Source organism: Gasterosteus aculeatus, chromosome 10 (genome assembly GCF_964276395.1).
Source record: "Gasterosteus aculeatus chromosome 10, fGasAcu3.hap1.1, whole genome shotgun sequence".
NCBI classification, from domain to species: domain Eukaryota; kingdom Metazoa; phylum Chordata; class Actinopteri; order Perciformes; family Gasterosteidae; genus Gasterosteus; species Gasterosteus aculeatus.
Window position 1 is genome coordinate 15515323 of NC_135697.1, and position 22705 is coordinate 15538027.

The window sequence follows — 22705 nt, forward strand, 5'->3', positions numbered from 1 at the left end:
GCACAGTTTATCATTTCATATTTAGGACTAAAGGCTGATGGTATCACAGCATTTTTTGAATGTTAAATGGAAAGAAAATAAAGCTTATTTTTTACATATTTTCACATATTTGTATTATAAGCATATTAGTTGCGCTCTGTGATGATGGATCAAACAAGGAGGGAGGGGGGGGACTGAAATGAACACTCTAATCCCTAGTTGCTAATTAAAGTGTACAAATTAAAATGTGTCTGATTTCAGTTTAAATGATGGTAAAGAGATAAATATCTAGCAGAGGAAACACAATCTCACTTAGAGCACAAAGAGGAAAAGGATCAAAGTCGTTGCCCAAGGGAAGAAAATGTCAATGTTTATTGAAACAATTGTTTTGCTGTCGAGAACCACCAAAATGTTACACATTTCTTTAAAATAAAACATGACATATTTCATCAAATCATCAAATTGAACAGTGGATTCTGAATACTAGTCTGAAAACTATACAAGCTTATTACAGCTTCCCACACTTCTTCCCGTACTTGTCAATAAGTGAATAAATATATGAAAAATATATCAAATATTTTAGCCGAAAAACTCCAATGACGTGTTTCTGTATTGTGAGAGTTCATTGATAACTAAAACCCTGAATAATGCTAATAATAATAATGTTTTTCAATATCAAGCCCCCCCACACAAGCCAGTATTAATGACCCAAAAGTGATCAATTACGCAACAAAATTGTTTTGTGAAGTTGCCGCTTGTTTGGTTTTTACAACAATTTATATCTCAGCTGGATGTAAGTGAAGATCGAATACAGGTGTGTGACGTACTAGTGGGTCAAGTTTGACATCTACATGATCTCAGCCACTAGGTGACAGTGCCCCCTTCATAACAAATCTACATGGTGGCTGTCGGATTTAAATTGAATAAATGATGCGCTTCCTCTTGCCATCATCTCAAATCGTAACCCAGCTGAACTCCTGACAAGAGTTAGAATGCTGCGGATCAGAGATTCTTTGGTGAACGTGACGTGTCAACAAAAACAGCTGGTGTTTTAAAGCCTGGATGACAGAGCTGGCTTTAAATTAAGCCAGATGTGTGGCCGAGCCAACGTTTTGGTCTCTGGCATTTACTCAAGAAATGACAATGACAGAAGTGCTTAAATGTTCTGTGTCACACAAAAATGCGGTGTGGAGGAATTGGCGGCCACCTGGTGGCGAGTTTGCAGACTGCAACCAAATGAAGCTCGTCTCACCTGCCGAGCGCGTAAAGAAAGCTGAAGACGGACGATGTGAAAGTTTGATTGGCTCCAGAAAGCGACGATAGAAAATAACAACGGTTCATTCTGAGGAAACAAAATCACACGACCAGTCTTTTTTTTAAGGTGGTAAACCTGTAAAGGTTGCAGATAGTTTTAAGTAAGAATACATGATAACAATACAGTTCATTTTAAAAGCAAAAACCTCCCATTAAAGGCACTTAAAACTACTTTTTATTGAAAAATGTCACGTTGTAAAGGACAAATGTACAGTATCGATTTGAGTGATAAGGCACCTGTGTGTAGGCTGTATTACGTGTCCGACGCTCGTGATGAATGATGAACGTTGACAACTATCGTATACACACAATGAATACAATCCATCCGCAGTGACCGTGAACATACACAGCAGACCACAACAAAAGAGTGTGCACGCACAACGGTACAAAAGCTGTCCTGACGAAGCGTGTCACATGATACACTGGGTTCGGGGCAATGCAAACCGATGGCAGTGCTTTTGTCTTTTTGACGGCCTGTCAGACCCGAGAAGGTCTGTAGAAATGAAAACCCGAAGTCTCTCTCGTTCAAAAACAACAAAAAAAAACGCTCACGTTTTTGAGGTTTGTTTGATCATCTGCCTCTGAACATTTTAATTTTGTGCTTGTCCGCCAGCTGCAGCGTGACATTGTATTCGTGATCCCCGTCGTGGACGCCCGTGTGACGGAACGCTCCGGACAAATCGTTCTCCTCCCAGTAGTGGTGCCAGTTTCCGTACTGGTCCGCGCCGAATCCAAACACGCTGACCTGCGGCAGACGGGGGAACAAAAGCACGTTGTCAGAAGCCCGGCGGCCGCACAAGGTGAAGGCCGAGCAAGGTCCCGCTCGCCGAGGTGGTCGTCCGTAAGATCAGGGGCTCGACTTACTTCATCGCATATGTGGACGGCCAGCATTAAGCTGAGGAAGCCGGTGGAGGGATATCGCCCGTGACCTTCGAGCCAGGTATCGAAGACGTATTTGAAAAACGTCGGACTGTAAATCAACACCTGCCGGAAAAAAAAAAAAAATGTGCACAGATTTATTTCACCTATTTGTACTTTAGTGAAAGAGGAGAAAGAACATTACTTCATAGCAGTTATCAATCATATATCAGCATGGCTACTTTCTTGAATGGCGTCAGTACAGAGTAGTAATGAGAGATTGCTACCACATGCCGGGGATTAAGTTTGACTCACTTTATCTTTGTTTGCCTTAATCCTGGATGGTACCCGTGTATATGTGCTGTAACACAAGAGAAGAACAGGAACTTAGATTATGGGCTCTGAGATGCCGTGAAAAAATGTTGTTTTATCTCCACGGGGCTGTGCTTTATTTCATCTGTAATCAGTGTCATCGCATCCACATCCACGGATTTGGTTTAATAGTCTAAAAATAAATGCCCTGCATCCTCAATTCAACACATCCTCGCAGTCACGTTTTGCCGCTTTGCAACGTTCGTCTGACCGCGCGCGACGGCCGACTTGTCGTAGGTGCTGCAGAGTTTGAATGTGAAAATGTTCACAGGCAGAACCCGGCGTCTCCACCGTCTTTTTACGAACAAAGAAAGACAAAAAAACAACAAAGTCAGTGGCGTTTCTACACCTCGCCGGTTGGGGCCCTTGGTCTGAAACGCAGAGGGAAGGCGCAGCGATGACTGAAATGAAGAGTAATAAGACACAACCAAGACAAATGTTTCCAATTAAAGTAGTTTTTTCTTTTTTTTTTTTAATCTAGGCTATTACCGTCGCCGCATTGTGTCTCATTAAAACTCGACAATTAAAAAGGTTTAATGACGGTTGGAAATATGCGCCTGTACATAGCAGTCCGACCAATTCCTTCGTGTTTTTACGGTGAATTAGTGTGAAAATTACCGGTAAAAAAAGTACGACAGCTATTTAAACAAGAGTGAAAAAAAAGGGTGACAAAAGGATTCACAACACTGGCTGCAGACCTGCTGGACGCACATCGCTGCCAGGGAACGGAAGCCGGAAGAGAGCAGAGACATTCGGTTTGGACGCTCTAGTCCTTCTCGTTTGGAACAAGCCGGCTCGTAATAGCTGCAGGCAGGTGCCTGACTTTTTTTTCTTCCCCTTTCTTTGGGGGGATTTCCAGTAATCAAGCTAATGATTACGGGTCGATGAGAATGAAGCAGCCGACAGGTGGAATGTAGTGGAAGATCAACCCGTGAGGGATTATCCGTGTTGTGACAAATCGGAGAGTGTGACGCTATTCGAAGACATGGAACAAATTAGAAAGAGGCATCGCCATAAGTTATCGAGCCGCGATTTAATTGACAAATGAAGCATGTATATTTAAATTGTATTAGTTGAGAAAGAATTACAGACTACAAGTTAGAGAGCATCCTGTTTTTGATTTGTTTCTATAAAGTTAAAAAGAAATATTAAAACTTAATAGATGCTGAAAGGATTTTGGGCTTAAACCTGCTGCTCCTTTTAATAACGTCGCTGTGCGCTCGCTTTGATTTCACTCCTTGCTCGTGTTCTTTTCCCGCGGGGTGGGATCAGCAGACTGCAGTGATGATTCTTGGCGGATTCGTTCCACTCGTCATACACAAACGCGGACTCACTGTTTAATGGTGCCCGTGGTCAGAGCACTGAGGATCCACTGCAGGTCCAGAGTCTTGAAGGGGATCAGCACCAGGCTGGTGGTGTTGTCCAGGTCTTTGGCACTTTCTGGATACATGAGATGATGTGTTGTTTTTGCACCCACGTCTTCCTCAAAACCAGTCGTGGGCGCCTGGTTCATTCTGCGGGAGGGGAGGAGAAGATTTAATTGCTTCCAGGCTTTTTTCAAATGATTTGATCTCAATTGAGGTTTATTTCCCCCCCGTGTGTCACAAAGATGTGATAAATTAGACTATTTGTCGTACTCATCCAAACGGCAAAGGCAACACGCGACACCAGCCACAACCACAATTTTGATAAAAGCAAAAAGATCACAAAAACACACAAGAGACAAAAACCACAATGGGTCGCAATCCAAACGGCGTTTCGTAACAATCAAGGGTCCATTTGCAGCTCAACAATAAGCGCTGGGCCTCCATCATTGTGTCCAACCACACGCACTCCGGAGCAGCAAACAGTGGAAGGAAGTGAGACAGAGAAGAGAAATCATGAAGAGGACCCCCCGACTCCCCCTCCTCCACCCCTCTCATGCGACACCAGCCTGAGCAATACTCCTCATTACAGATGGGGATGACAGATATATAACAACGTGACATTTTCAGCCCGAGCCTGTCAGGGCTCACAAACAACCTCCTGCAAAGAAGCACTTTGTGTCGCCCGGCCGATGAGATGTGTCTATTTTTCTCCTGTTTCATGAACGCGTGAGATGTAAGATGACGTGTAAGATGTCGGCTGCGCTCGGGCGCATTTGAATAGAAGAAACTGAAAATAGAACATATATTAGGAAAATATAATCAAACGGGAATGAGATTTAAATGGATGTGATTTGGGGGGAAAACGTTGCCGTTTGTGCTTCTGACGTCGTAGATAGACCACAAATAATAATAACAAAGGTATGGTTGTATTCCATAAAGGGTATAGTAAAGTATTAGTATATATATATACATATATGAATACAATGGTGAACAGAGCTGCTCAGAAAGCACAAAGATATCGGAGGTTTTTACACAGAAGATAAAAATCATTCTAAACTGGAAATTTTTGCAGAAAACTTTTGCACCAGAATAAAATTGTTAACATTCTACATGTTTTTCTTTGCATATTTACAGTGCTCTTATAAAGGAATAATAATCTCTGACTATGAGGAAAGAAGAGCCGGTTTTCGCTGCATGTTGCTTCTGAAGCAGGTTCATAGAGGCAGCGAAGTATTGGCCGGAAAAGAACAGTTTTTGTGGATCTCTCTCTCTAAATGGTAACTATAGCTTCTGGGGGATTTTAAACCTGCACACCGAATGGATCCCTGTCGTCCCGCGCGGATAAAAAAAAGCAGCTCAGAGGGGAAAACCATTGCACACGATGAGCAGAATTCAGCCTGCAGAGGCCCGAGGCCACGCACAAGACGAATAAAATCTAACTCCAATGGACCTCCGCCTGCAGGGGGGTCGGCCGTTTGTGAGTCTCCCTGAACTTGCTGATGCCCCAGCAGGCCCCTGTGAGCATTTCAAACCACCACTAAAAACACATTCAGACGTATCTTACTGCAACACCACATTACCTTGGCGTTCTCATTAAACTATTTTCATTGGATGCTTCGAACAGCAACAATATAAAGAAGGGAGGCTTTTCTGGCGCTGGGCAGCATAACCTGGTAATTCATTCACAAGACTTTTTGAATATCTTACCCATTTTGCAATCACTCGCCGCAGGGGTCAAATGCTGGCTGTGAACTCTTCTAAAAGGCGGCGAATGTTTCAGACTGCTCTAATCGATATTCAACTTCTGCCTTCACTCGTTCAGTCAGACAAACGGCGAATACGCGTGAATGAAACGTCGCGCAGGCAGGCGCTTGAATCGTTCATCAGTGCTCAGTTTAACGGGATCGCTGCCTCGCAGGCTGGCGTGGGCTTAATCATGGGCCCTTACGGTGCTTCGGCATTTACAGAAAACATAAAACAGTGTTGAAATGATGGAGGAGGATCACTGGAAACAACAGAAGTTTGGCTTAACGGGCGTGGATGTGCGCTAGTGACTTCATAGGTACAGTTAAATACGTTAATATCATATTCAGTTAAATAAGGGACTTCAAATGAAATATATCCAATGTTTGGATATGTGAATCTGCAATTTCCGACTTTTTAAAAAGGTTGTTGAAGGATCGAAAGAGGGAGGAAAAACTGAACAGTGTGACTGACGCCGATACACGAATAATTGCATCTTTAATGTCAAGCCTGTTTGTCTGCCAGCAGGCAGTTCAACACTATTTGTCTAACTGTTATTCATTTTTCCTCGAAATGCAGAAAGCTGAACCCGGCGCTTCACGGTGCCGCCGGGTCACGCGGCGAGTAAAAGCCGTCCGACGCCTCAAAGGTCAGCTGCATTTCAAGCCCGAGTGCGTGCACATTTTCAAAAGGCCTCTGCACTAATGAACCACCGGGACGAAAGGACGCTCTGCACATTTATTATTAGGTAGGTGATGCATTCGGGCCAGAATGAGGCCACGTCACCAGATGAGATGATGGCACAGAGTGTGAGTGGGGGGAGGTTAAAGCTCCGGGCTTTGTAATTAAAAAGGCCAATGCTTAACTCGCAGAGTGGCCCTCGAGGTCGTGCGAAGAACGGCGCGCCTCTTCGCTCCGGACGGCCTGCAGTTGCCCCGGAGCCGCGCGAACAGTGTGTACTCGTCCCTTTTGTTCGACTGTTTGAGAACTGGAAACATTATTATTGTCCTCGGGCTAAAATGTGGTTTTGGTCTCTGTGTGGCTGCAGTTTTAAAAAGCAACCAAACAGGTATTATGTGAATACTTTGCAACTCATTACATTAAATTCATGGTGCTTGACATAACAAGAAAAATGAATAATAGTGAATTAATTGATCCTGGGGAAACACGGGAATGAGTGAATGGAGAACGGGTGTGTTTGTTCTGCTTCGTGGGACAGCAGGAGCGGTCGGAAATAAAAGCTTTTCTGAGAAGTGATGTTCTCGGGGTAAAGATTTTTCCAGCAGGCCTGATGTGTGCTCTGTCTCGCGGTTTTAAATTAATAGCAGATGGTTTATCTGCGTTCTTTGTCAGGCCAGAAAGACAAAATCTATTCAGTTCAAAAAACGATATACTTCAGGAATGCTCGAAAATCCGGTTTATCGGTTATCCGGTTCGACATCATCAAAGCATCAACAACTTTAAAACCCTTTTGCAGAAGGTCCTCACTAAAGCCGCTTGGAATAAATCTCGTCCTTTTCAGAGTGACGCATCTAACAAACAACTCTCGGGCGACCGGCGCTCTCGACCTTCTGTGTGGAGCAACGACAGCACCAGCGATGCAAAAACCATGAATCCAAAGCTACGGCGTGAGTAATTAAGGCCTTAACCTTTGCCATCCGAGTGACCCGCGCTTCTTTGATTTCACGGTGAACAAAAAGAATTTGAAGCAATGCAGACAAAAACGTTTCCCCCCCGACCCACGAACAATGAGATGAAAATACGAATCATCTTTGCGAGGGGATTCCTGCGAGGAGCCGAGCTGCCGTCTAGTCAATAAAACCAGACAAATAGCAAACAAATCAAGGACGGCGGTCATTCGAATTCCTGTCACCAAACGGGCCCCTTGATTGATGCCCTCGCGCCGCTAAGCGCCCTCACACTCGTTCATAGTTGCCCAGGTGGCAATCAAGCCCCTGAACTCCATTCGATACTTGTGTCAAAATAACAAATAGCCGTGCAAAGGCCGGGATGGATCTCAGAGGGGCTTAAACACACGAAAACCGACGCTTACGTCGGGAAATTTTAGTAATGGAGGATCTTTGCAAGCACTGTTGGCGTCGCCATATAATCATGAAAACAAAGCAAGGGGCTCTATTTGAGCTTAAGGGCGCTGATTACAAACACAAAGTGCAGCTTTTGTTGATGGCTGACAGGCACCGGCGAGGACCGCCGCGGTCATCCGCGGGGCCCTCGGGAGGCGCGGCGATAAAACACGCGCGCTAAATCTCGCTGAAAGGTTTGAAGAAGCCAATTACCAGCAGACGGGAGACAGCCGGAGCTGGAGAAGCCTGCGTGTTAGTCGTGTGAACATCTCAGATACGGAGTCAATTTTAAACAGGGATTTTTCAGCCACAAACAGGATGTTTCTACCTGTCACACCCGCCGGCGCCGAGGTCCGTCCTGACGGAGTTATTGTATGCGAGGGCGTACGTCACAGCACGGGATATAAGCCTGGCTGATCCTCAGTTCAGCAGAGTAAACATGAGTGATGAGACCACCACACAGTCAAGACGGGCCTCCTCCTTCTTTAAAGAAAATACGGCAAAGAGAACGAGGGAGGCGCTGAGAGAACTCGACATCCCGCGTTACAAAAGAGCAATTGTTACAAAGGAGCGATTGTGGGGTATCTTTGTGGACTTTGGAGCAATCGGCATTCCATAGAACATGCATTCTGGACCGAGAGCACGTTGACCAAGTTCTTGTGAAACACGTGTCCGCGCCGCTCGGGTCGCCGTTTTGGCTGCGCGCTGTAGCTCCTGCTAACGGGCAAAGAGCAACGCTTTGCACGGACCTGGTTTGCACAAACCACGTCGGGACCTGGTTTCAGTGTTTTATCACCTCCCTCCTGCCATTGTGTGGAATTGTTTTTTACTGCGCAGAACGCTGGTTACCTTCAAAACTCCCACAGTGGTACAAAGAGGAAGATGTCCGGAGGGCAAAAGCCAAACGTTCAGGGAACGACACCTCGGTGTAATTACTGCCGCTGTGGAGGGATTTGAACCTCGCTAAATAGGCCGAATCGTAAGTGGGTTACATCATTTAATAATGAGAAAATATTTTTACATTACATAAAATACGTTCCATTAAACTTACACGTGAAAATAATGTCTTTCATCCTAATTCCCAAAGGTTACCTGTGCTATTCAACGCATCCCATTTTCATTGTGGAAAAAATAAGCCTGTCAGATGAATAGTTTTCCAAATGTGTTTTTATTATAATTGTGTGGGATTATAGTGCAGACAAGCATTCGCATCATTTTTTGCTTTGCCGTCTTTTCCATTATGTGGCAAATTTAATTGCATTTATTCATGACATATTTAAAGAGAACTATAGTTATATTAAGCACCTCACCTTGAGGTTGCACTAAAGAATTCACAACCAAGTTAGCAGTACATATTTTTACATTGCAGATTAAAGCATCAGTGCTTAAACGAATGAATAAATCTACCAATTAAATTAAAGAGTTTGTTGTGAGTGTCTTAAGTTTCCCTGCCGTAATATTTCCAAGGAACACATCGGCTTCTCTTAGAAGAACAAAAGCATAATTCAAATCTAATTCATCATGACTATGTAAAAAAAAAAAATGTTTGGAAGAAGCATCCTCACGAAAAATCCATCAAGCTTATTATGTTTGTCAGGCGGATGAAAGGGCTCTTTATGATTCAAATCTCTGTACAATCTGCTGAGCGAACAAGAGGCTTTAGCCGATAGGCCGATGACATTTAATACTCATAATGGTCTAAAAAGGAGGCTTGTGAGGATCTGGGCCAATTGAATTGTGGATATCTGAAAGACCTTGTTTTTTCCATCTCTGCACACACTCACATCTCTAAACTGTCATTAACCGAATGTGTTATTTTAATTTTGATGACATCATCTATTCTCTGCAGAAATAATATTGGGAGACTGCTTTGATTTGAGAATGACAGCAGCCTGTAACATTGAGTTATAGCAATCCACTGCAGGTCAGTACTTATTCAGTCTGAACTTGCAAAAGACAGCCGGGACTCGAACATGTCACCCTTGGGTTAAAGTCCGAGCGACAATGTTTATTCGCCCGCCGACGTCCCCATCAGCTGAATTTGGTCGTAGCGCCGGAAGGTTCGAATCCGCAGCAGAGAGCGCGACCGCAACGCCTCTGGAGGAGCTCCTCCGTCGCGCTGTGCATCTCTTACAGTTCGCTCTCTGCAGAGGCGCAAATGGCGTAACAGATTACAGGCAGCTCCCCTCTTGTTCCCTGCCGCCCCGAGGCACTGAATAAACACTGGAAAACTCAAAACACCGTTGTTTTTATCAGCTTCTTTGCCAAGATTATTTTTGCCATTTTATTTATCCATCCCAGAACGAGGGCGGGTGAGCGTGGGAGAGAGAGAGAGAGAGAGAGAGAACGCTGCACAACGGGAAGAAATGAACTAGTCAGGAGACAAAAGTAATCATTGCTGGTTTGGATAGATTGTATTATATGTATATATAGTGATGTTTTTAACGATTTTATTTCTGTGTATTTTTTAAATCTTTTCCACTGCACAAAGGTGGAAAATTACAACCTCTTTAAATCTCATCTGTTATCTTCATCGCTCATCTTTATCTCTTATATTTATTGTGTCAAAAACGCGTGGCCGCTAAAAACACAACGGGCCGACGTGTCAACCGACCTTACGACGAAATCGAAGGAGTCGATCAGGGCGCCGTACTGGGCCCCCTTCAGGTTCCCGGAGTTCCCCACCACGGCGCAGGTCCTGCAGCGCTTGGGGCCGGCGTCGGCGTACAGCACCTCGTCGGGGATGACTCGGAACAGCTCCTCCACCACCTCGCTGAAGTTGGCCGGCCGCCTCTCTGACTGCAGCCACTGGCGACAACGGCAGAAACAGACCTCAGAGTCTAAGTCACGAGTTGTAGTGACTCGCGCTTTGAGTGTGACCGGGAAGGGTTTTTCCTTCAATTCATTCAGCGTCATTTATGGAAACACGACTATCAATCTCGAGAATCTATCGGCTGCATTAAAAAAAAACAACGAGATTACGGTAACCGGATTCGAAACCCGATCCTCTGCGGTAATTACACTTAGCCGTCCGTGGAGGTCGCGCCCTTGACCCTGAAGCATCTGGCCGGGGCTGCCGTTGATATGCGAGAGTTGAGGCCTCGTCGGGCTCCCGGTGAGGAGCGCTGCTTTAAACGAGTAGTGACAGGCGGCAACCTCGCAGTAATTTTTCTATTCTTGCCTCTAATTGGACGTGGTGGCAGGTGAATGCGGGAACGCCGAAGGCACCGGATGCCTCCCAGACAAAGGAGAGCGCTGTTCTCTCATAATGGGACGTGCAGAAAGTACAATACGTATAAAATTGAATTACGGGTAATAAGTTAATTAGTAATAACAAGGAAGGTTATATTTCTTCGGCTTCTATTGTGAAAGTTAAGATATGAAGGCATGTGGCGCATTGTGGAGGCTTTTTCTCTGTGTAATATTCTCTGTGAAGAAAACAACGGTTTAACTGCCAATGAATCGCATTGGGAACGTCCATGACCTCCGACTAATTGTACAGAGAGGCCAATCATTAAAGCTGTGTTTTTTGTGTCCTGGTGAATCATTAACAAGGGCTTCCTGTCACACTGCCATCTAAGTACAAGCTGTCATGTAGTGGTTGTTAGAACATTTCCACGGCTTATATTTCGCAGCCTTAAAAAAAGCATCACAAGAAAGGAAAGGTAAGAAATACAAGTAGAGCGCTTTAGAGTTATGATGTTTCATGAATTCAATGCTGATTTAAAAAAATGTCTTTCCTTGGGAATGACTGTGTTAAAGCATCTACAAGGGAGCAGATGTGGCACATTTGCATCCTGTTTCCAGCATATTGTAAATCACCCGTACATCAAAAATGTTCGTCTATTTATGTGGGAAAGTAAGATGGGGAGAGCAAACAACAACTTCCATTTCCACCATCCCACTTGTGAAACGAGAACAAATTGTGCGTGGGAGTCTGCTTCACAACTTGATTCCCGCGAAGGTCCTTTTGTATTTCAAAATAATCAAAAATGGCAAAAACGCGACGCTTTTTGGGAGCTCGGCGGCGGCGTTTGATCTCTGCTCTTTTATTCACGATCCCTGCGTTCAGCCTGTCTTCTCTCTTAGCGCCCCCCCCCCCCCCCCCCGAGTCTCACCTGCCACCATTTGAAGGTTTCCTCGGAGAGGACGCTGTTCTCCCTCGTCATCAGAGGGTGCACGGACTGATTGAAGCGCTCGGCGAACCAGGGGTCGTCCTCCGCCTCCGCCACGCACCGCGGACAGGCACATTGTCCTTTGGACAAGAAGTCGTCCGAGAGGCGGAAAGCGTGCCTGAAGAAGTCGACCGACGGGTCCCTGAAGGTGTAACTGAACAGAAACGTTGTGAACGTAATGACGCCAATCAGCAGGGCAAAAGTCCGGATTTTTCTCTGCTTGGGGAGAAACATGTTGACGCAGCTAAAATCAATGAGCAGGGAACAAGTATATTGCTTCCTCCTTGTTAGCTGCACCACACGGGGTCGGGCCCGTGAATGTCCATAATGGAATTAATCCGTGTGGTTTCTTTGCGAAGCCCAGACGAAGGTAAATTCGGTCAGCTTGACGACTCGTGGTTAACGAGATCCGGAGGCTTTTGGCCAGCGACGTGGACTCGGCGAGGTGATTGGCCCGTGTGTCATCCATTGTTTGACAATCCACCTGAAAGGCAAATAAAGAGATGTTTTAGTGACAGTGAACTGCTGAGAAAAACTGCTCGTGAGGCTGTTAAAATTCATTAGAATACGAAAGGGAGTGTTCTTCTATTCTATTCTAACACTGTTCTTGTAACTTATAGCTATAATGTCACACTTTACGTGCAGCACGATGACCGCGTTGCCTTCAGGGCTTCGTTTACTACTGTTTGTCTTAAGGCCCAATTACACAAAACCTGTTAAAGCTCCTATGAGCACAATCAAACACCAACATTTGTCTGCATTGATTGAGTAAATATCCTGGGGGGGGAAAAAGCCACTGCAAAGGACATGTCAATGGAAACAGCTGTTGTTGTGTAAAATTCACTGACACGCCAGAATGAGACATTGATCCAGTGACAAACTTTTTTAACATTAAGACTTTGAGTCCATTTTAAAAATGTCAACTATTAATTGAAGGGATTTGTATTTATTTATATAACCTAAAAATACCACGCCGTGAGACGTTTGTGAGATCTTCACTGTTATTGCCATATTTGCTGAAAACTAGTTTGTGGATGCAGAGCGAGCTTTCAACACGAAGAACTGACCACCGTCCTCCAGCTGCTGCTGAGACGTCACGTTAACAATAACGGGCCGGACGGACGACCCGAAAAACACAGCGCCTCTGGCCCCGGCTGTGAAGTGACTTAACTAAAAGCGCTATACTTAAATATATATATATATATATACATACCGAAAGAAACGCTCCGTTGCCGCGAGCCTTCCCTATGAAAGACTTGTGGGAAAGTCCATCGCTGTGAGAGAAAAGGCTTTCGAGTCTTTCCTGATTGGAAATTGATCAGGTCATTCAAATCTCACCCTGGAGGGATGCAAAGGAGGATTGGAGAGCCGGCTGTTGATTTCGCCCGCCCTCCTCCCTCCTCCCTCCTCCCTCCTCCCTGTCGGAGCAGAAAAACACCGCGCTCAGCCGTTTATCGGCAGGGAGGCTCAGCGGCGATCGGTTACTCACATTTGCATGCGGCCCAAGGTTGGTTTGACAGGAGCGCCTGGGGTCACTTATACACGGACACTTCGATAAACAAGCCCTCCACCCCCCCCACCCCCCAGGCCGATACGGGGGCTCAGAGCGTATGCTCAGACAGGTGGCGCCGGGCCGGCCGCCATCTCGCTACCCCGTGACCTCGTCCGAGCGAAGGCCGGCCGCCATCGTCAAAACTTCGCTGAAAGCTGAGACAGCAAAGCGTCTGTTCACCCTTCCGAGGGGAGGGAGGGATTGTGGGGGGGAGGGAGGGTGAGGGGGGGGGTCGGATTGTGAGCTGTGATTTTCGCCCTAATCTCCCGTTTCGGGAAGTCATCGACTTTGCAGGTTGTCGTCACCGTGAAGCGTTTTCCACTTTCTTTTTCTTTTGTGTTGGGATTGTTTTTTCCTCCCCAGGCTTATCTGTGCTTCTTCTGAGCAATTTAAGAAACACAAGTCTGCAGTTCTGAACGCTCCTGTGTGCTGTATTACACTCTTGATAAAGGAACAACGCCGACGATTGACAGAAACGTGCCGCCCGGTACACGATTTAACGCGTCCGGGTTGAGTGAACTTAAGAGTAAAGCGCAAGGTGAAAAAAGTACGGACGTCACTTAAACTCGACTAACGTGCGTCCAAATTAAAGTAAAGTGTAAAGCAAAAGAGCTACAAAAGAAAAACCCGTCATGAATACAGATCAGCCGCCTCGTCGTGTAAAAGAACCCGTTAATTTAATTTAAGTAACGGAGCTCCAAAGACCACTTTCTGATCATAAAGAATATTAGGTCACATAATCTCTTTCATCATCAACATCCAGCAGCTGAAACCGCACCAGACGGACTGAATGAGAAGAGACGTCAAAGGCAACACGGGCAGAATCGCTGTGGAGGTTGAAAGAAGACGGATCCTTTCTCACTGTGTAATATTCTTAAACCACGGCACAGAGGACAGTGACGCAGATACAGTTGTTTGCATACATGAGCGGGAACGTCCCCGACTTCTGGCTACAATAAAGCAGGGTGTATTTCTGATTGCACTGCTATTCGATCTATTTAATCATTAACAAGTATCTATGTGTCCATAGTGTCATAAAATCAGAAGCTCCAGTCATGTAGAGGTTGTGAGAACAATATCCACGGCTTATATTTCGCAGCCTTAGAGAAGCATTACAAGAAATGCAGGTTCGGCAAATACGAGAGCGAATTCAATGATGATTTAGAAAAAAATGTAAGGTGGGATTTCTTTCCTTCAAGTTCTACTTTTGGGAATGCCTGTATTAAAGGGGGCAGACGTGGCACATTTGCATCCGGTTTCCAGCATATTTGCTGTAAATGGTACATATAGTTATAATGGAAAAACACCTCTGGTCGTCTATATATATGAAGGGGGATTTTCTGTGAAACATCCGCTCCATGACTAGAAATACCACTCTGGGAATAGAAAATGAAAAAGCTCCAGATTTCACATTCAACCGCAGCACATCTATGAGGCTTCGGCTTTGACGGCGACTAATTCATTTTCACAGATGTTGACTCTCAGTTCTTGCTCGAGCATGTAAAGAGGACTCGGGATCATTGAAAGGTGGAGGCGAGGTTTCCTCACAAGACTTAAATACACCGACGAATGGCTCTGGACTCAGTTTTTGAAGACTTCCTGTGCTCTTTACATTCAGAAGCTATAAACACGTTAATTGTAACAGAAAAACATGATGAAACCTTTGCAAAACCAGGAGATGCTGAGTGTAAAATGTTGCTGTGTCTTTATCTGCTGACATTTTGAAGGTGAGAGGGTTCGTCTTTGCCCGGCAGCAGATTTGTTTAAACTGCCGTGGTTTGCTTTTTCTAGCGACTAATGTTAATTCATCCTGATGTGAGTGTGTGACCGGCATCCCGCCGCGGGTCATCACAGAGGAAAACATCTGTCAAGAAACAATGACCTCTTAAACGGGGGCGATGAGGAGCAGTCGTCTTCGTTCAGATTTGTAAAACGACAAAAGCAAATTGTTAATTTTGAAGTAAAAAAAGCATTTTTTTGTCAATCCGACGACTTATCAAGCTTTACGACACTTTCTAACTTTGTGTGTTTGTATGTCGCACGAATCCACACAACGTTGACTACGACGACCCAAATCAACGCAAAATAAATGGCGGCATCATCCCCAAAACTCCCAGTTAGATATTTTGGTTAAATTGTTCGAACCTAAAGCTCAAAAAGACCAAAACGCATGAACATGGTGCTGAAATCAACACACGTGAATGCAGGTAACCGCCACGGTTCTTACAAACCAAAACGCTCTTTCATGCTCAGCCTCAGATTTCCAGGTGAAGCCCCTGATGTAATAAAACCAAACTAAAAGGCAGCTGCGGCTCTGGTCTTGCTTGAAAATTGGTTTTGATGTTTACCTCCGAATGAAAAACCCGTGCATGAAGTCACCCCCCCCCCCCCTGACAGCAGGGCGAGCAGAATGTTAAGCAGCTCTGCTTATTGCCGCCTCGTGCCGGGCGCGTTCCCCCGTCCGAAGTGAGACGTCCGCCGCCATCAATCATTGGCCAACGGAAGATGCGGCGACGCCGCCTGACGGAATGAAATGTGTGGTCCATTTGCGTTTGTTCCCACGACGCTGGCGATTTCCCTTCTTCTCTTCGGTTTCTCGCTTCTTCGTCTCGATCTTGTGACGAGGTCGTTCCGCATGCAGACAAATGTTTTGTTCCCCCTGCACTGATAACTAGATGCAGCCCGGGAACAGAATAGCATTATAGTATTAATGGGTTTTGTCAGGGAGGCTTTCCATCCAAAAGGCAGTGTCTGCCCCATTAATCATTAGCACTGGGGGGGGAGGGTTGAATTAAATAAAACACTTCATTTGCATTTTCGTAGACATAAATATGTCTGCCGCGATGCTGACGATTCTTCATTCTTTGTGTCGCAGTTTCTACGCCTTTTCCTCCTGGCGTCGACGGTTGAGCGCCGGAGGCCGAGGCGGCTCGCGCGCTGCCGACGTGGCAACGAGGAAATCCTGCGAAAAAAGATTTCTGGGTGGATTCGGCGCCAGCCGTGCGATTAAAGGCCGCTCCCTTTGTTTTTTTCGTTTCTCTGCTCAGAAGTCAGGGCGCGAGGGCGGATCCGTCGCCGCGCTTCGCTCCTCCTGCTGCTGCGGCGAATGGATTTCCCACCGATGTCAGTCTGATCCACCGAGGAGTTCAGTCAGCGTCTGATCTTGTTCCAGATCCACTTCTGCATTTTGGGGAAAAAAAAATGAAAAGCTTCTGTCAAGGAGAACACGAAGAGCACGCTGTCCTCTCACGAGATCGACGGCGTTGGTTGTTTGTTCCAACTCAAAAGGACTTGTGTTCACATGCAGCGCCGACACGCCGCGGCGGGAAGTGGGACGGTGTCCTGCTGGTGGAAGGAAGACGCTCACCAACCCAATCACGTCCTCTACAAAGACTTATTAAAGTCGTCTCAGAACCACCGCCGCGGTTTTCCCCTTATAACCTTAACCAGGACGTTTTTGTTGCATTAAAAAAGTACAAAAAAGACAAACCGTAGAGGCAAAAAAAGGTCACCGGCTGAACACCGTCTATTTTGTTGTTTGGCCGTATAAGCGCGTCACAAAGTAAACAGTTCCAGATGCAATCAGCCCTCTGGCTGGAATATCTGCAGGGCATCGATATCTCTGCCGGTCGATACCGATGCATCGACCGCGCTGACATTTCTGTGCTTTCACGCCTCCCTCTCTAGCTCGCGCTCCGGAGCGGAGACCCCCCCCGATGATCCCGATCTCCTCGCCCCGACCTGTACGCGGCTCCGCGAGTGAGCAACACGTCTGCCACCTGATATCGAATCATCCAACGTGAAAGGGCCGCCGCCGCCGCCGCTGCTGCTGCTGCTGCTGCTGCTGCTGCTGCTGCACCCAATTAGATACCATCTTCAGCTCCAATCCGCACCTCTGTGCAGCTTTCAGCCGCGCTTTGACCTTTGATTTATTTATTTTTTTTGCCGCGCCGGAGGTGTTTAGGGGGGGGGGGGGGGGGCGATGCATCTGCAGGTTGGCCCACTTCTTTGACCCCGATTGAAGAATTGACTGTTGCGTGCTTGAGGAAAATACAGGCCGGCCGCCTGTAAAAGTCGGGGAATAACAAAGGGAATAAAGCATTCTGTACATATCTGTTGCCCTCTTCCTTTATTTATTTAAGTTATCCAATGTCACGGTCCAAGGATAGAGGCTATTTAGACGGCTTGTAAAGCCTTCTGAGCTAATTGTGATCCGTGAATAGGTAGGGACTTGTGTGGGAGAAGATATTTTCAATCAGTTAGACAAATTGATCAAGAAGATACCATAGTGAAAATGTCACGTTCATGTTGCTTATTCTAAATAGAGCACAGGAAATCCATTTTAGAGCTATTTTTCACTCCCACCTTCAAAAAGGACCTCAAATTTCTTCCCCCCCCAAAAGTTCCAGAAGTTAATACATTGAAGAAGCAGAGCTACGAGAAGTATTTGTGCAGGGAGCAGATGGACTTTCTGGACGCCGTTGCAGCGAGAGAGTGTGTGGGATTAAGACAGCCTGCATTAAATAACGTGAGCCAGCACTGCCCGGCCTCATCTACAGCCACAGTGCTATCGGTGCCGCCGCAGGTGTGTTAATAATGCGAACAGCCCCCCAAGAACAGCCCTGCATGTGGACTCTTCTACCGGTGCCTCCTGTTGCACAACACTCTGCCTCTGTAAACCTGCACATTTTCCCACTTTGCGGATCTAATAGAGGGCAAACTTCATTTAGCAATTTAATTAAAGGTTAATTATTTTTTTATCTTAAACTAATTTTTTTTTTAAAAGAACAATTTTTTTTAATTTAGTCGAGACAGCTGCTCTAACAATAGTCCTGATTGAAAGCAAAATCATATTGAGAATATGCGCGTAATCACAAATGACATGAAAAGTAAATCAAATCACTGTGTTTTGAATCATTTGAGATTTTTTTTTTTTTCGTCAAGTAAAATTATGGATTTTAGCAAATGAAAATACACAAAATAATTACTTGCAAAGTAATTCCTCCTTGATTCATTTGACATATACACTATAAACAGGTCATCCTACGTACAAGGATAACACAATAAGGGTCATTTTGTTGTGGTGATCTAATTCCTGCAAATTCATTCCTCCAATAACTTCAGAGCACTTTTCCATCTGCTGCGCTTCCACATTGACAAGTCATATTAAAATGGGGGGAAACCCAAAGTGAATAGGTGATCATTTTGTATTTATTTTCCAAATTTGACTTATCAATAATCCAGAAGTTCCTGCATCATTGATGACGACGTGAGGAACAAACGCATCAGGCACATTCACTGATTCTAATTGATCGATACGAGACGTTTCATCCTACGAAAACTCACACCTCTTCCCTACAGCCTGAAAACCCTTTTTTGAGAGATGTGAGATTCATACAGCCTCTCGAAGGCATTTGGCAATCAGCTCAAACTCCTGACACATCAAAACGGGTCTCAAATGGATTCGATAACAAGTGATTCTGCTCGGGTCGAGTGTTCGGCTCTCGGAGAAAATCCCCAGAAACAGCACAAGCATATTTGCGTGTTAGGAGGGTAATTATTGCCCTCCTGCATGCGCAGATCTGTAATGAGCATGATTAGGGGCCTCTGCGGGTTTGGTACATGTTGAAGCTGACCTACAGAGGCATCTTTTTAACTACTAGCACTATAACTCGGTCCATTAGGGCTGATCACTGAGCCGAAAATTACAGTGAGAGGCTTTTGTGTGTACAATTTTTCAATGTTCCACACAGAATGAACTGCTGCTGCCTGTAACACTTAAGGCGTTTGGTTAAAAAGGCATTAACAGACCACAACGAAGACGGGATATGGCAATGCAAATTAGAAGGAGGATGTGAAACGGCCAACAAAGACACAAAAGACCAACAAAAAGCAAACACAAAGGGACACAAAACACCTACAAAAAAGGTAATGCAAATCTGAACTGAAAGATTTTTGCTTTGCTGCATCTGAGGAAATATTAGTGAAATCAAATATCCGCTCGACGAGATTATTGCAGTTAGCAGGTATCACTAAATGCATCGTCCATGAGGCTTTTTACTGGGACCTTTTTGGACAATTAAAACAGGACAGCCGTCCCTACGTTGTCACTCAAATATTTGCGTGGCAACTTTCCAAAGTAACTCCTTCCTCAAACATGTTTCGCTTATCCACAAATCCAGATGACCGCCCGAATTGTTGCTCATTGCCGGTAACACCTGCGTGCACGTCACCAGTTTTTAAGGCGAGGTCGGGGCGATGAGAAGGCAAATAAGAAATAACCGCAGAGCGAAGGAGGCCCTCGGATTGGTGCACACCGCGCCCCCCCCCACCCCCTCCCCGTCGGCCCGTGATCCAGCTCACTGCAGGAACATCCACCTGCACCGCCCGCGGCTTCTCCCCCCGGCACAGCAGCAGAAGCACAACGTGTTATCACGGGCCATGTTAATGGGAGGAAGAAGTGTGCGATGGCCTCATCCGCCGGGGGGGGGGGCCTGGAAGGCGAACTGACTGGGGGTCCAGAGAGAGACTCGGTAAGGGGTCTGGCATGGTCCTGGAGCAATGCACCACTATTCTGCAGTATCTTTAGGAGGACTTACATTCTCCTACAGCACCGTTACATTTAGATGCCTTTATCGGATTCGCTTAATGAGAGTGAGCATTCCACTACAATTAGATGAGACGCGCCGATATCAGCACAAAACTGACCCAAATAGCTGAGTCGGGTCGTGGTGATGATTCGGTTTATTTGTTGTCAGACGCCATCATTGCAATGAATAATGATTTGTTACATTCATATTGATGCGTTTGTAATATTTGTTCACAAAGTGAGGAACGCAGGTAGAGAAGACAGTTGTATTCATACATCAATGCAATATTTCCCCCCTTTTTGACTCGTACAAACATTCTGTGGCCTCATCCGCTGCCTGAAATTAATTTGTGATCAACGAAGATAAAGTCCTGGGAAAGCTGCCTTCCCAGCCGCTTTGTCCTTTACATCAATAACATGAACCTCTGAGAGAAGCAAGTCAATGGATTTGAAATCCCATTGATTCCCAGTAATCTGATGCTGTGTTCGCCTGAATCTGCACGCGGGCTCCACGCAGCCGGCCGTTCGATATCTCTGTTTACATCACAGCGGTTTCCTGCACATCTTCTTTTGTTCCAGCACGCTGATGTGAGCGATAGAAATTAATTAGAGCTTATTTTTCCACCGCGGAAACCTGCTTGTGCACCGTCGACAAAGAGGACGGCGACAGCTCGCGCACGAAGAGAAGGCGAACCCTAAATGGATTCCATAATGGATTTCGGTTCGATTGAAACCGGAAACCCCGATTCATGTTTGATCAAATGCTGGGACGCACTATTCATAGAAGCTCCCGTCTGTTCACGGCAACCTTCAAATTCCTCCAAATCTTAAAAAGGAGCTGGAGTGACGTTCCATATCATCTGGAAGGTGGAAGAAATTCCCGGGACTAAGAACATCTTAACAATAACTGATGATTCGAAGAATAAGTAGCAAGCGGCCCGGAGGGAGACGCTGCAGCCCTGCAGAGTGGAGCAATGTTTCCTGCCTCCGCTCATCTCCTAAATATCCTGAAACCTTCCAGTCAGCTCAGGCAACCCACTTTGCATGAATGTCAGACCGAAAAGTCAAATAAGTGTAATTCATTCCGCAGTGCGAGGAAATGTGCAAACAGAACACTTTTTGGAGGGGGGGCTGAAAGCGGAGGGAGACATTCGCCCTTGTTTGATTTCTCCATTTTTTTTTGGACTAAATCTCTAAAAAAGTCATTTAAATGTTTCATGTGTTGAAGACCAGTGTGCTTCTTACTCACTTCTTCCTGCTTTTACCTTTTACACAAATGTCCCATCACTTTGCCTCAAATTATTCATGACGAACGGCTGCGTAATATCATCTCGTTTTTTATATAAATGTCCTGGATTCCATTTTCTCTTTTGCTAAAATGTGAACGCGCTCCGTTTCGTAGCAGAGCTTCATGATGAAATTTCCTCTTTAGTCGAAGCAAATGTGCAGGTTTAGGAGGATCCTTGCACTGTGGGCTCATTGAAGCTAACACATTATTGGGAAATGTATGTACAGCAACTGCACCTCCAAACCGTGTTAATAGATAAATGAGGATTGCATAGCTATGGTGGACTTTTCTAACACGGGGAACTGGCGGTAAACTTCCATCAAAATCCATAAATCCACAACATGTAACATCCATAAACAGCCGCTCACATTTCTGCCAACAAAACATGACAACCGATGTCACACACACACACGTGTCGAGGTCCGAGGAGTTGAAATGATGTTAAAAAGGAGGCCGTCTTTGCGCCGTGCCTGCAGGAGGTGCTATTTTACATAAAGCTTACGTCATCTGCCCCTAAGTTAAGAGGGAGAATTTCAGGATATTTCATTTCCTGCGACATAATGTCAGCTCCAGATGCAGGTCTCGTCCTCTGGAGAGGAGGATTCTAATATTTAGCAGGAAATGTGTTTTCGACGGACCCCTCAGCGTGCTCTGAATGAGCGTAGGCTGCGTTTACCGTTAAATGCGTTAACTTTTAACGCGGCTCCAAAGGGCACCGGGAGTACTTTTTAAAAAAATGCGACACCCACTACTTGTTTGTGCAGGTTTTCCGGCCCCCGGGGAGCCTCCCACAGCCTTTGATGGCGGTGCAGTGTCTGCCATCGGGAAACATTTCCAGAGATTCTGATGGTTTGCATTCGGCGTCCATTAGTTAGACACTCTGCGTTAATGAGAATGTGCAGAGGCTATTTATTTTCCGGCCAAGCGAGTCAAACTATTCAGTTTTTAGTTTCTCTTTTCTCTGGCATCAAGGACGAAGCGGTTGGATCTCGATGAGGGTTGCTCGCTCTCCCTGTTTGATGAACGCAACTTGACGTGTTCCATTTTAAAATAGAATTTTTGTGTGATTTAGAACAGACACAGATATTGTGTGTGTGTACAAAACCCTAATTTCTTAATCCGTATTACTTACGATTTACACCTTAAATAGGAACCAGCTCACTAAACATGCTGCTTTAACGACTAGAGGAGTGAATAAAGGGCGACCCGGCTTTACAGCAACAGGGCTCCTCGCTTCCATTGTCTTATGACTCGGACGCTGAGCGATGCAGTGTTGCACTTTTATTCTGCGACCTGTCGGCTTCTATCTTGATCTTTTGAAGCGGTTTTCGCTGCTGAGTCAGTTTGACACGATGATCCTTAAACACATCTTGTATTCTCGTTT

The 22705-nt window shown here is 45.5% G+C and overlaps 1 protein-coding gene across 1 annotated transcript in view; it reads right to left on the bottom strand.

Moving 5' to 3' along the window:
* Window positions 1-327: 327 nt before the first annotated feature.
* The window catches only part of LOC120826687 (CMP-N-acetylneuraminate-beta-galactosamide-alpha-2,3-sialyltransferase 1), a 30914-nt gene continuing 8536 nt past the window's right edge, over window positions 328-22705 (bottom strand). Inside the window, exons 2-7 of the mRNA XM_040189157.2 lie at window positions 11836-12376; window positions 10332-10525; window positions 3858-4037; window positions 2467-2512; window positions 2158-2277; window positions 328-2038 (exon numbers count right to left, since the gene is read on the bottom strand). Coding sequence (XP_040045091.1) covers window positions 1865-2038; window positions 2158-2277; window positions 2467-2512; window positions 3858-4037; window positions 10332-10525; window positions 11836-12126 — 1005 coding nt within the window. The 5' untranslated portion in view covers window positions 12127-12376 and the 3' untranslated portion in view covers window positions 328-1864. The remainder of the gene's footprint in view (window positions 2039-2157; window positions 2278-2466; window positions 2513-3857; window positions 4038-10331; window positions 10526-11835; window positions 12377-22705) is intronic.